Source organism: Pan troglodytes, chromosome 3, assembly GCF_028858775.2.
Source record: "Pan troglodytes isolate AG18354 chromosome 3, NHGRI_mPanTro3-v2.0_pri, whole genome shotgun sequence".
Taxonomy (NCBI): Eukaryota; Metazoa; Chordata; class Mammalia; order Primates; family Hominidae; genus Pan; species Pan troglodytes.
This window is the reverse complement of record NC_072401.2, coordinates 92,454,145-92,467,667: the sequence shown is the minus strand read 5'-3', so window position 1 is coordinate 92,467,667 and position 13,523 is coordinate 92,454,145. Positions and strand designations below refer to the sequence as shown.

The window sequence follows — 13,523 nt, the reverse complement described above, 5'->3', positions numbered from 1 at the left end:
TGTGTGGAAGTGTTGGACTCAGTCTATTCTAGCAGACTTGATCTTCGAGACCAGCCATGGGCATCAGTGGACTGGGAGTTATACGTGGATGGGAGCAGCTTCATCAATCCACGAGGAGAAAGACGCGCAGGATATGCGGTGGTAACTTTGGATGATGTTATTGAAGCCAAACCATTGCCTCAGGGCACTTCAGCCCAGAAGGAAGAACTCATTGCTTTAACTCGGGCTCTAGAACTTAGTGAAGGTAAGACTGTAAACATTTATACTGACTCTTGATATGCCTTTCTAACCATTCAAGTATATGGAGCATTATATAAAGAAAAAGGCCTGTTAAATTCGGGGGAAAGGACATAAAATATCAACAAGAAATTCTGCAATTATTAGAGGCAGTATGGAAACCCCAAAAGGTGGCAGTCATGCATTGCAAGGGACACCAGTGAGCTTCCACCTCAGTGAGCCAAGGAAACCCCTGAGCAGACACAGAGGCAGGAAAAGCAGCATCTACTCCTTACCGGGCATCAGTCACAGCCCCCCTACTCCCTCAAACACCTGATCTGGTGCCTACTTACTCTAAAGAGGAAAAAGACTTTCTTCAGGCAGAGGGAGGACAAACAATAAAAGAAGGGTGGATAAAGTTACCAGATGGAAGAATAGCTGTGCCACAGCTGCTAGGAGCTGCAGTCATGCTGGCTGTACATGAAACTACCCATTTAGGCCAGGAGTCACTTGAAAAGCTGTTCAGCCAGTATTTCTACAACTCACACTTGCCAGCTCTTGCTAAAACGGTAGCACAGCAATGTGTTACCTGTCGACAGCACAATGCAAAGCAAGGCCCCTCTGTTCCTCCTGGCATACAAGCCTATGGAGCAGCTCCCTTTGAAGATCTTCAAGTGGACTTCACAGAGATGTCCAAATGCAGAGGTAACAAGTATTTACTGGTTCTAGTGTGTACTTACTCTGGGTGGGTAGAGGCTTATCCAACATGAACTGAAAAAGCTCATGAAGTAACCCATGTGCTTCTTTGAGATCTCATCCCTAGGTTTGGACTGCCTCTACGGATTGGCTCAGAAAATGGGCCAGCATTTGTGGCTGACTTAGTACAGAGGACAGTAAAGGTATTGGGACTCACTTGGAAGCTACATGCCGCCTACCAACCTCACAGTTCCGGAAAGGTGGAGCAAATGAATCAGACTATCAAAAATAGTTTAGGGAAAGTATGTCAAGAGACAGGATTAAAATGGATACAGGCCCTTCCTATGGTATTATTTAAAATTAGGTGCACCCCCTCTAAGAAAACAGGATACTCCCCTTATGAAACATTATATCATAGGCCTCCTCCTATACTGCGAGGACTTCCAGGTACTCCCCAAGAGTTGGATGAAATTGAATTGCAGAGACAGTTACAGGCCTTGGGGAAAATTACCCAGACAATCTCAACTTGGGTAAATGAGAGGTGCCCAGTCAGCTTATTCTCCCCAGTTCACCCTTTTCCTCCAGGTGACCGTGTGTGGATCAAGGACTGAAATGTAGCTCCCTTACGGCCACCGTGGAAGGGACCCCAGACCGTTATCCTGACCACTCCCACAGCTGTGAAGGTAGAAGGAATTCCAGCCTGGATTCACCACAGCCACATAAAGCCCACAGCCACTGGAACCCGGGAGGCCAAACCAAGCCTAGACAATCCCTGCAAAGTAACCCTGAGGAGGACGACAAGCCCTGCTCCAGTCACACCCGGAAGCTGACTGGTCTACGCATGGCTGAAGCATGAGGAAAATAGTCGTGGGACTTATTTTCCTTATAACATGGACTTGTGTGGTAAAAGCTTCCACTGCTTCTTCCCACACAGAGGACTGCTTTCAGTGCATATATCAGGTCACTGAGGTAGGACAACACGTTAAGACAATTTTTTTGTTCTATAGTTATTATGAATGCCTAGTAATTCCAAAAGGAACATGTTTGTATAATAACACTCAGTACAAAGTCTGTAATCCAGGAAGTGACCAGCCTGATGTGTGCTATGACCCCTCTGAACCTCCCATTTCCACAGTTTTTGAAATCAGATTAAGGACTGAAGACTAGTGAGGACTCATAAATGATACAAGTAAAGTATTAGCCAGAACAGAAGAAAAAGGGGTGCCCAAACGCATAATCTTATAATTTGATGCTTGTGCTGTCATTAATAGCAATAAGCTAGGAGCAGGATGTGGCTCTTTTAATTGGGAAAAAAGATACATGATCGAAAATAAGTACATCTGTCATGAATTAGGATTGTGTGGAAAAAAATGTGGGTACTGGTCATGTGTCATTTGGGCTACTTGGGAAAAGGATGAAAAAGATCCTGTTTGGCTCCAAAAAGGGAAAGGAAGCCTCTCCTGCATGAGTGGAAGCTGCAACCTTTAAGAATTAGTAATCACAAACCCCTTGGACCCAAAATGGAGAAAAGGAGAATATGTATCTCCAGGCATTGATGGAAAAGGACTAGACCCTGAGGTAAATATTTTAATAAAAGGAGAGATTCGAAAATGCTCTCCAGAGCCAGTATTTCAGACTTTCTATGACAAACTAAATGTAGCAGTACCTGAAATTCCAGGAAAAACTAGAAATTTGTTTTTGCAATTAGCCGAGCATGTAGCTCAGTGTCTAAAAGTCACTTAATGTTATGTTTGTGGAGGAACTGTAACAGGAGATCAATGACCATGGGAAGCCCAAGAATTAGTTCCTACAGACCCAGTTCCTGATGAATTCCCAGCCCAAAAGAACCACCCTGACAATTTCTGGGTTCTAAAAGCCTCAATTATTGGACAATATTGCATAGCTAGAGAAGGAAAAGAATTCACTCATCCTGTAGCATGGCTTAGGTGTCTTGGACAAAAACTGTATAATGGTACCACAAAAACAGTTACATGGTGGAGTTCCAATTACACAGAAAGAAATCCATTCAGCAAATTTCCAAAATTACAGACTGTTTGGGCCCACCCAGAATTCCACCGGGACTGGACTGCCCCCAACAGGTTATACTGGATATGTGGACATAGAGCCTATGCTAAGCCACCTGATCAGTGGACAGGTAGCTGTGTAATTGGCACTATTAAACCACCTTTCTTCCTACTGCCCATAAAAACAGACAAACTCCTAGGATTCCCTGTCTATGCTTTCCGCGAAAAATGAAGCATAGCCATAGGTAACTGGAAAGATGATGAATGGCCCCCTGAAAGAATTATACAATACTGTGGGCCCACCACTTGGGCACAAGATGGCTCATGGGGATATCGGACCCCCATCTTCATGCTCAACTGAATCATACAGTTGCAAGCTGTTTTAGAAATTATTACTAATAAAACCTGTCAAGTCTTGACTGTTCTTGCCCAGCAAGAGACTCAGATAAGGAATACTATCTACCAAAATAGACTAGTTCTCAACTACTTGCTAGCAGCTGAAGGAGGAGTTTGTGGAAAATTTAACCTTACTAATTTCTGTTTCCACATAGATGATCAAGGGCAAGTAGTTGAAGACATATTTAAAGATATAACAAAACTGGCACATGTACCCATGCAAGTGTGGCACGGATTTGATCCTGGGGCCATGTTTGGAAATTGGTTCCCAGCAATAGGAGGATTTAAAACTCTTATCATCAGAGTTATAATAGTAATAGGAACCTGCTTACTACTCCCTCGTTTGCTACCTGTACTTCTTCAAATGATAAAAAGCTTCATCATTACCTTAGTTCACCAGAATGCTTCAGCACAAGTATATTATATGAATCACTATCAATCTATTGCACGGGAAGACATAAGTAGTGAAAATGAAAGTGAGAACTCCCGCTAATAAAATGAGTGAGAGTCTCAAAGGGGGGAAATGAAAGAAGAGAGAAAGAGATCCCCCCATATTGTTCTATATTGTTTTATACTCAGTACCTGCTTTAAGAAGAAACAAGGAAGTGAAACCAAAGGCAGGCAGCCCAGAGCCAGGCACCAGACCCAAAACCAGGCCTGGGCCTGCCTGACCTTAGCCTGATAGTTAAAATTCAACCCATGACCTAGCAACCGATATTATCCACAGATTCCAGACATTGTATGGAAGGACACTCTGAAGCTTCTCATTCTGTTCTGTTTCACTCTGATTGCTGGTGCTTGCAGCCCCTGTCATATACCGCCTAGACTGTTCAATCAATCACGGCCCTTTCATGTAAAATCTTTAGTGTTATGAGCCCTCAAAAGGGACAGAAATTGTGCACTCAACAAGCTCGGATTTTAAGATGCTAGTCTGCTGATGCTTCCAGCTGATTAAAAGCTACTTCCTTCACTATCTTGGTGTCTGTGGGGTTTTGTCCATGGCTCGTCCTGCTATAGGCACACACAGAAGCTTTAATACTTAAACAAAAACTGGCCTTTGGAAAATTAAAAAAAACTACCTAAAATAACAAAGGTATTTTAAAGTCTTTTAAGAAAAATTACAGTAACTTAGTATTATCCACACTTAATGAAAAAAAAAAATGACTTATCTATGTGTCTTACCCAGTGAATTTCACTGAGGTTTTTCTATGAGTTGCAAAATCCCACTGAATGCAAGAAAATTGTTTAAAATCAGTTAGAAATATCTGTTAAACAATCACATTTTGTATAGCATTCTACTAATCTCCCTTTTTAAACAAGCTTTTTATTATCTATTATAATCAGCCCCCTCAAATTGTATACACAATATGCATGTATAAAAATGTAAAAATACCAATATAACTGGAGTTATTTCATACAGCTAATCACTATTTTCGTATATTTCACAATTTAGCAATTTAGGTGTTACCTATCTCTATTTCCTTCAGAAAAGTAATTTACATTTTAATCACTTCTCCTTAATTTATATTTTTATACAGCATATAGTTTCAAATCTAGCCTTCCTGTCTGGCAATTCGTTTTTTAATGGTATTTACCACTTAGCTAAATAGCATATTACTGTCTACTTCATTTTCTATGAATACTCTGTTTTCATTACTTCAATAAGTAAATAGAACATTTTAAATGACACTTCTTAAATCTTCTTATAAATATTTGGTAACAAGCCCTTGATATTGCATCCATCAACACCTATGGGGAATAGCTGTCATTTGAACTAAGAAATTAATTCATCATAATAAGCAATTATTGTCATTTATCAATCATAATAGAATTACAATGAGAAATTCTAAGAAATCATTTGGAGTAAGAGTTTTCTAAACCCTCACATTTCAATTTAACATAATCAGAATTACATTGTACATCTTGTTATGCACACACATCCTAGAACATAACAAATGGAAATTAGATACATACACGTCCCATTTCTTAAGCAAGTGAGATCACAAGGTCCTTAACATAGTAATTGTACTCTTTGTTTACAGGTCATCTACCATTGAGACTTGAAAAGAACAGTTTTTACAACACACTACACCTAATTGTCTTATACCTCCCTGAAGTTTCTTATCTTAGAACATACTAGGCCTCTTAGTCACAGGGAAAGTTAAGGTAAGTAGTTACATTGAATAGAAATATGCCTAAGTAACCCAGTGCTGCCCTAAGTGGAAGTTAAGTAGTTGTTTTGAATTTTAATAGTTGACATTTACTTTCTGGTTACGAATTAGAGATGTCAAGTGGAGAAGACATTACTGGATTATGGTTAATTTGATGATCTTAGTTTTTTACAATTATTCCACTACCCTGAGGGAGAAGGCCAAAATCAGTGTTGTCCCTTCTATGGAGATGTATACATTAAATTGTAAATTATTACAATTTTGACCTTCACAGAAATCACAAAATAGTTTTGAGAACAATATACTTCTAAAATTAATTTAAACACATTTTTACCATGTTCCTTACTTATAAGTACACTTATAATAAAAATAAAATCAAAGGACATTAGAAAAATAAGCAATATGATTTAAGAGCCACTCTTTCAATAAAACCCAATCATTATGCATTTAAAAATAACAATAAAAACTATAAAAATCTTAGTAAAACAAATGCAGAATTTTGCCACCATTTAGCAATGCCATTGTACGGATATATGGATTTCAGTTTTCCTTCTTTTGACACACAGTTGCTATTAGACCAGGAAGCAGCAAGGAGAAGCCGAGTAACTCCATTTAGTATGTCCCTAAAGGCACTAAATCAGCAGAAATAAATTGTAGCAGTACTGCTCGGATGAAAACTTTCACTTTAGGAGGTGATCAGTTTAGTTCTTTCTATAAGTATATCCGTTTTGGTTACATCTGAATGAAAGCAGTCATTCTCACAAAGCTGTAAAAGGTTCTGAGATCTTCCTTATGAAGTGCCCTTTTTCCCCAGTCATACTGATGACCATATTCTTATCATCTTGCTCTCCTACAACATGAAAAATATCTGAAGATTTATCTATGTTTCACCTCATCTAGCTCTTCCATCAATGTGAACCAACTTTATGTGTTCCTAAATAAAAATAGATTTTTCTGGATGGAAAACATCTGAGAAAATGGAAAGAGACCTTAAATGACAAATTCACTAGGAACTAAAATGTCAAATACTAAAATCATGCAACTGGAATTAAAACATAAAGGAAAGCTGGCAAGCACCACTATAGGGAAGAAATCTGTTTATACAGAAAGGAAGCTACAAATGGAGAGGACAGTAAGATTTTTTTCCTCATTTGTATAGAACAAAATATCTTCACTTTTGTACAAAAAATGCAATATAAGTATCATCAAAAATGATTTTTTTTGTGCTGTGAGAATGTTTTGATTTACTGAATTAAATATTCCACCCTTCCCACACCTCCCAGCAACTGAATCACAGAGTTAAGTACAGCATTTATACATTTAGCAGGGAAAAAAAATTAAGTGATGTTAAGTCTTCACATTCAGTTAGTTTTAAAATTACTAGCTTTACCAGAGCAACTTCATACTCTCTAATAATGCATACCAACCTAGTAGCATACGCCAAAAGCCTTTGACAGGAAAATGAAGAATCCCAAATGTCATAAAATATTTGCATTGTTAGAATTTTGCTAACTTCTCAGTAAGTCAGTTTTAAAAATTGCATTGTAATGTTTCTGCCCCCTGTGAAAGGACCTGCTGCTACAGGAATCCATTATAACAGAAACAATGCTTGCCTAATCAGAGAAACAACATTTTCTTTAGCTTCAGAGGAACAAGCACAAATAACACATTTACATAAACATGTAAAATATGCTTTAGCAGAATGAACAGAGCCATATGCAGACAACATTCTCTTCAATGCATCTCCATTTCCATTATCAACGTAATTATCGTCAATCACCATCACCACATCACTGCAACACCATAGCCATGTTTCCTCTTTTTCCCACCCCTCTTCTTTAAATATTCTTACCTCTCTCCCTCCTTGTACTGTCTCTAGTCTTTTCAAGTTTAAACCCTGAAAAAGAAAAGCAAAGTATATTATTATTGGCAATGAAGAATTAAATAATAATTCATACTAGTGCAATAATTTTGAAATAAAGGAAATAATTCACTTATTCGTAACAAAGAAGATCTGAATATAGATGACTATCTCATGTGTGTGTATGTGTCTATGTGTGTGTAGCTAAGTAAGTCTTCAAATGTAGTCCCAATGCGTTTCCTGCTGACCCCTATATCATAAGTAAAAATAAAATGTTAATACATCTATTTTAAGCAATGATTGCCTACCCTTTGTTGAAACCAAAGATGTTTAAACTTGAACTAGTATGTACAGTATATTCTATGATGGTAAGCTCCTACTCTAGTTCACCTACCGGCAGATCTCAGTGCCCAAACAAAGTCAGATTGATAAAAGACAGCAGAAGCCCTTGCAGTACTGCTGATTATCTATAAAATATTCAGGATTTTATTTCCTGTCAAAGGGCTTTCTCTGTCTTCTATTAGCATACCTGATCTCCACAATATAAAAGAAGGATCCACTTTAAGTTCCTAATAAGCACTATACTTAATTAAAAGAAGAAAGAGTTATTCTTTTTCTTAGCAAGTCAATTTTGTCATTAAAAGTAATGGCAAAAACTTCAATTACTTTTGCTCTAATCTGATAAATTATTTAACAATGCTTTGGAGAACACAAATTTAAAAATGTTCACACTGTCATTAAGAATTTTGATTAAAGTCAAAGTATTTATCTATTTTTGATGAAAATTTGAATAGCACATAATAATAATTATATATTTGCATTACCAATGCATTTATCACATACATTGCACTATCAATGTATAAGGTAAAAAAAAAAAAAAAGTGTCCTGTAGTAAAGATGCACTAGACCTATTATGTTTCTAGCTTTATATTTAGGAATTTGAATTTAAGAAGATACTATTACTGTTGTTATTCCATTAAGTAGCAACAATAATAATGCTGGGAGTGCAATATTGTAGTTAAGTATTTCATAGTTACATGATAACTTTTTTTTCATTTGGCTACAGCATTTATGTTTAAAAAATTTTCAGGGTTTTTTCAAACGTTATCTCTTCATCATCATTTCTTGATTGTTTAGATAAAAACACATGAACATACATATTAACTAAACCATTTTATTTTAAACAGTAGCTTTACTACTCTCTTGACCCTAGAAAATGTTCTAGGATCAACATGGCACACCATTTATTTTTGTATATAGGTGGTAGCCTGTTTTCTGATTATAGAAAATTATCTAAATTTATAGAACAGTTTAAAGAGGCTAAATTACATGTGACAAAGAATATAAAACAAAAAATTAGAACATTTCTTAAATGTAAAGTTTATGCTAAAAGTAAATTCTGAAGTAGTATTCATGCTTATAGATTTTTGCATCTGGGAGATAGTATATGGGATGCTTTTGAATTCAGACTGACATAATTCTAAATCCCTGGTTTGTCACTTTCTTCTCTATGCCCTTTAACAAATTACATAATATCTCTCAATTTCATCTTTTGTGATTGAAAAATGATAATAAATATAGTAGCTATCAAATGTATTTGCTAGGAAGATTAAATGAGATATTATATGTAACAGCATTTAGCAAAGGACCAGGCACAGCATATCCCAAAATAGTAACTACTGTCTTCTCTTCTGCCTCCTCTCATTTTTATCATTATTATACATGTATAATTAGTTAAATATAAGATCAATTTGAGGCTGGGTATGGTGGCTCATGCCTGTAATATCTACACTTTGGGAGGCACAGGCAGGTGGATCACTTGAGGTCAGGAGCTCAAGACCAGCCTGGCCAAATAGGGAAACGCTGTCTCTACTAAAAATACAAAAAAATTAGCTGGGTGTGGTGGCGGGTGCCCATAATCCCAGCTACTCGGGAGGCTGAGGCAGGAGAATAGCTTGAACCCAGAAGGCAGAGGTTACAGTGAGTCGAGATCATGGGAGTATTGTTTTCATAAAGCTTATGGGGAAAACATTGGCCTTACATCTTTAAACAGTTTTTCTGACCCTCAATTTTCCTACCATCTAATTCTGGAACTCAAATTATATATTAAATGACTTGTTAATGTCACCAAAATCACTGACACTGTTTACTTTTGTAAAACCTCCTTTTCTCTTGGTATTTTGTATGTTTTCTATTGTTACACCTTCAAGTTCATTGATCTTTTCTTCTGCAGTGTCTTATCTGCTTTTAATCCCATTCAGTGAAATTTTTATTTCAGCTATCTTAGTTTTCATTTCTAGAAGATTAATTTTGATATTATTTTACTATTTCTCTCATATTATACTTCTCTTTATACTTCTCATTAAATCCTTGACATTTTTATTTGTAATAGTTTTTTTGTTTTTATTTTATTTCATTTTGCTTTATTTTACATTAAGTTCTAGGGTACATATGCACAACATGCAGATTTGTTACATATGTATACATGTGCCATGTTGGTGTGCTGCACCCATTAACTCATCATTTACATTAGGTATATCTCCTAATGCTATCCTTCCCCCCGCCAACCCTCCGGCAGTCTCCTGTGTGTGATGTTCCCCACCCTGTGTCTTTGTGTTCTTATTGTTCAATTCCCACCTATGAGTGAGAACATGAGTGTTTGGTTTTCTGTCCTTGCCATAGTTTGCTCAGAAGGATGGTTTCCAGCTTCATCCATGTCCCTACAAAGGACATGAACTCATCATTTTTTATGGCTGCATAGTATTCCATGGTATATATGTGCCACATTTTCTTAATCCAGTCTATCATTGCTGGACATTTGGGTTGGTTCCAAGTCTTTGCTATTGTGAATAGTGCCACAATAAACATACGTGTTCATGTGTCTTTATAGCAGCATGATTTATAATATTTTGAGTATATGCCCTGTAATGGGATGGCTGGGTCAAATGCTATTCCTAGTTCTAGATGCTTGAGGAATCGCCACACTGTCTTCCACAATAGTTGAACTAGTTTACAGTCCCACCAATAGTGTAGAAGTGTTCCTATTTCTCCACATCCTGTCCAGCATCTGTAGTTTCCTGACTTTTTAATGATCATCATTCTAACTGGTGTGAGATGGTATCTCATTGTGGTTTTGATTTGCATTTCTCTGATGACCAGTGATGATGAGCATTTTTTCATGTGTCTTTTGGCTGCATAAATGTCTTCTTTTGAGAAGTGTCTGTTCATATCCTTTGCCCACTTTTTGATGGGGTTGTTTGATTTTTTCTCATAAATTTGTTTAAGTTCTTTGTAGATTCTGGATATTAGCCCTTTGTCAGATGGGTAGATTGTAAAAATTTTCTCCCATTCTGTAGGTTGCCTATTCACTCTGATGGTAGTTTCTTTTGCTGTGCAGAAGCTCTTTAGTTTAATCAGATCCCATTTGTCAATTTTGGCTTCTGTTGCCATTGCTTTTGGTGTTTTAGTCACGAAGTCCTTGCTCATGCCTATGGCCTGAATGGTATTGCCTAGGTTTTCTTCTAGGGTTTTAATGGTTTTAGGTCTGACATTTAAGTCTTTAATCCATCTTGAATTAATTTTTGCATAGGTGTAAGGAAGGGATCCAGTTTCAGCTTTCTCCATATGGCTAGCCAGTTTTCGCAGCACCATTTATTAAATAGGGAATCCTTTCCCCATTTCTTGTTTTTGTCAGGTTTGTCAAAGATCAGATGGTTGTAGATGTGTGGTATTATTTCTGAGGGCTCTTTTCTGTTCCATTGGTTTATATCTCTGTTTTGGTACCAGTACCATGCCGTTTTGGTTACTGTAGCCTTGTAGTATAGTTTGAAGTCAGGTAGCATGATGCCTCCAACTTTGTTCTTTTGGCTTAGGATTGTCTTGGCAATGCAGGCTCTTTTTTGGTTCCATATGAACTTTAAAGTAGTTTTTTTCCACTTCTGTGAAGAAAGTCATTGGTAGCTTGATGGGGATGGCATTGAATCTATAAATTACCTTGGGCAGTATGGCCATTTTCACAATATTGATTCTTCCTATCCATGATCATGGAATGTTCTTCCATTTGTTTGTGTCCTCTTTTATTTCACTGAGCAGTAGTTTGTAGTTCTCCTTGAAGATGTCCTTCACATCCCTTGTAAGTTGGATTCCTAGGTATTTTATTCTCTTTGTAGCAATTTTGAATGGGAGTTTACTCATGATTTGGCTGTTTGTCTCTTATTGGTGTAGAGGAATGCTTGTGATTTTTGCATATTGATTTTGTACCCTGAGACTTTGCTGAAGTTGCTTATCAGCTTAAGGAGATTTTGGGCTCAGATGATGGTGTTTTCTAAATATACAATCATGTCATCTGCAAACAGGGACAATTTGACTTCCTCTTTTCCTAATTGAATACCCTTTATTTCTTTCTCTTGCCTGATTGCCCTGGCCAGAATTTCCAACACTATGTTGAATAGGAGTGGTGAGAGAGGGCATCCCTGTTTTGTGCCAGTTTTCAAAGGGAATGCTTCCAGTTTTTGTCCATTCAGTATGATATTGGCTGTGGGTTTGTCATAAATAGCTCTTATTATTTTGAGATATGTCCCAGAATACCTAATTTATTGAGAGTTTTTAGCATGAAGGGCTGTTGAATTTTATTCATCGAAGGCCTTTTCTGCATCTATTGAGATAATCATGTGGTTTTTGTCTTTGGTTCTGTTTACATGATGGATTACGTTTATCAATTTGCATATGTTGAACCAGCCTTGCATCCCAGGGATGAAGCCAACCTGATCGTGGTGGATAAGCTTTTTGATTTGCTGCCTAATTCGGTTTTCCAGTATTTTATTGGGGATTTTTGCATCGATGTTCATCTGGGATATTGGTCTAAAACTCCCTTTTTTTGTTGTGTCTCTGCCAGGCTTTGGTATCAGGATGATGTTGGCCTCATAGAATGAGTTAGGGAGGATTCCCTCTTTTTCTATTGATTGGAATAATTTCACAAGGCATGGAACCAGCTCCTCTTTGTACCTCTGGGTAGAATTTGGCTGTGAATCCATCTTGTCCTGGACTTTTTTTGGTTGGTAGGCTATTAATTATTGCCTCAATTTCAGAACCTGTTATTGGGATTCAACTTCTTCCTGCTTTAGTCTTGGGAGCGTGTATGTGTCCAGGAATTTATCCATTTCTTCTAGATTTTCTGGTTTATTTGCGTAGAGGTGTTTATAGTATTCTCTGATGGTAGTTTGTATTTCTGTGGGATCGGTGGTGATATCCCCTTTATCATTTTTTATTGTATCTATTTGATTCTTCTCTTTTTTCTTCCGTATTAGTCTTGCTAGTGGTCTATCAATTTTGTTGATCTTTTCAGAAAACCAGCTCCAGGATTCATTGATTTTTTGAAGGATTTTTTGTGTCTCTATCTCCTTCAGTTCTGCTCTGATCTTAGTTATTTCTTGCCTTCTGCTAGCTTTTGAATGTGTTTGCTCTTGCTTTCTAGTTCTTTTAATTGTGATGTTAGGGTGTCAATTTTAGATCTCTCCTGCTTTCTCTTATGGGCATTTAGTGCTATAAATTTCCCTCTACACACTGCTTTGAATGTGTCCCAGAGATTCTGGTGTGTTGTGTCTTTGTTCTCATTGGTTTCAAAGAGCATGTTTATTTCTACCTTCATTTCTTTATGTACCCAGTAGTCATTCAGGAGCAGGTTGTTCAGTTTCCATGTAGCTGAGTGGTTTTGAGTGAGTTTCTTAATCCTGAGTTCTAGTTTGATTGCCCTGTTGTCTGAGAGACAGTTTGTTACAATTTCTGTTCTTTTACATTTGCTGAGGAATGCTTTATTTCTGACTATATGGTCAATTTTGGAATAAGTGTGAGGTGGTGCTTAGAACAATGTATGTTCTGTTGTTTTGGGGTGGAGAGTTCTGTAGATGTCTATGAGGTCTGCTTGGTGCAGAGCTGAGTTCAATTCCTGGATAGCCTTATTAACCTTCTGTCTTGTTGATCTGTCTAATGTTGATAGGGGGTTGTTAAAGTCTGCCATTATTATTGTGTGGGAGTCTAAGTCTCTTTTTAGGTCTCTCAAGACTTGCTTTATGAATCTGGGTGCTCCTGCATTGGGTGCCTATAAATTTAGAATAGTTAGCTCTTTTTGTTGAATTGATCCCTTTACCATTATGTAATGGT

At 37.2% G+C, this 13,523-nt stretch overlaps 1 protein-coding gene across 17 annotated transcripts in view; it reads right to left on the bottom strand.

Annotated features, from left to right (window-relative positions):
• Positions 1 to 13,523, bottom strand: part of CCSER1 (coiled-coil serine rich protein 1) — a 1,481,066-nt gene that overhangs the window by 516,792 nt on the left and 950,751 nt on the right. For all 17 annotated transcript variants that reach the window (XR_010156641.1, XR_010156643.1, XR_010156642.1 and 14 more), the window contains one exon: positions 7,356 to 7,400. Coding sequence is in view for 14 of the 17 variants with exons in the window: in XM_016951876.3 (XP_016807365.2) it covers positions 7,356 to 7,400 (45 nt within the window). In the remaining 3 variants the exon portion in view is untranslated. The remainder of the gene's footprint in view (positions 1 to 7,355; positions 7,401 to 13,523) is intronic.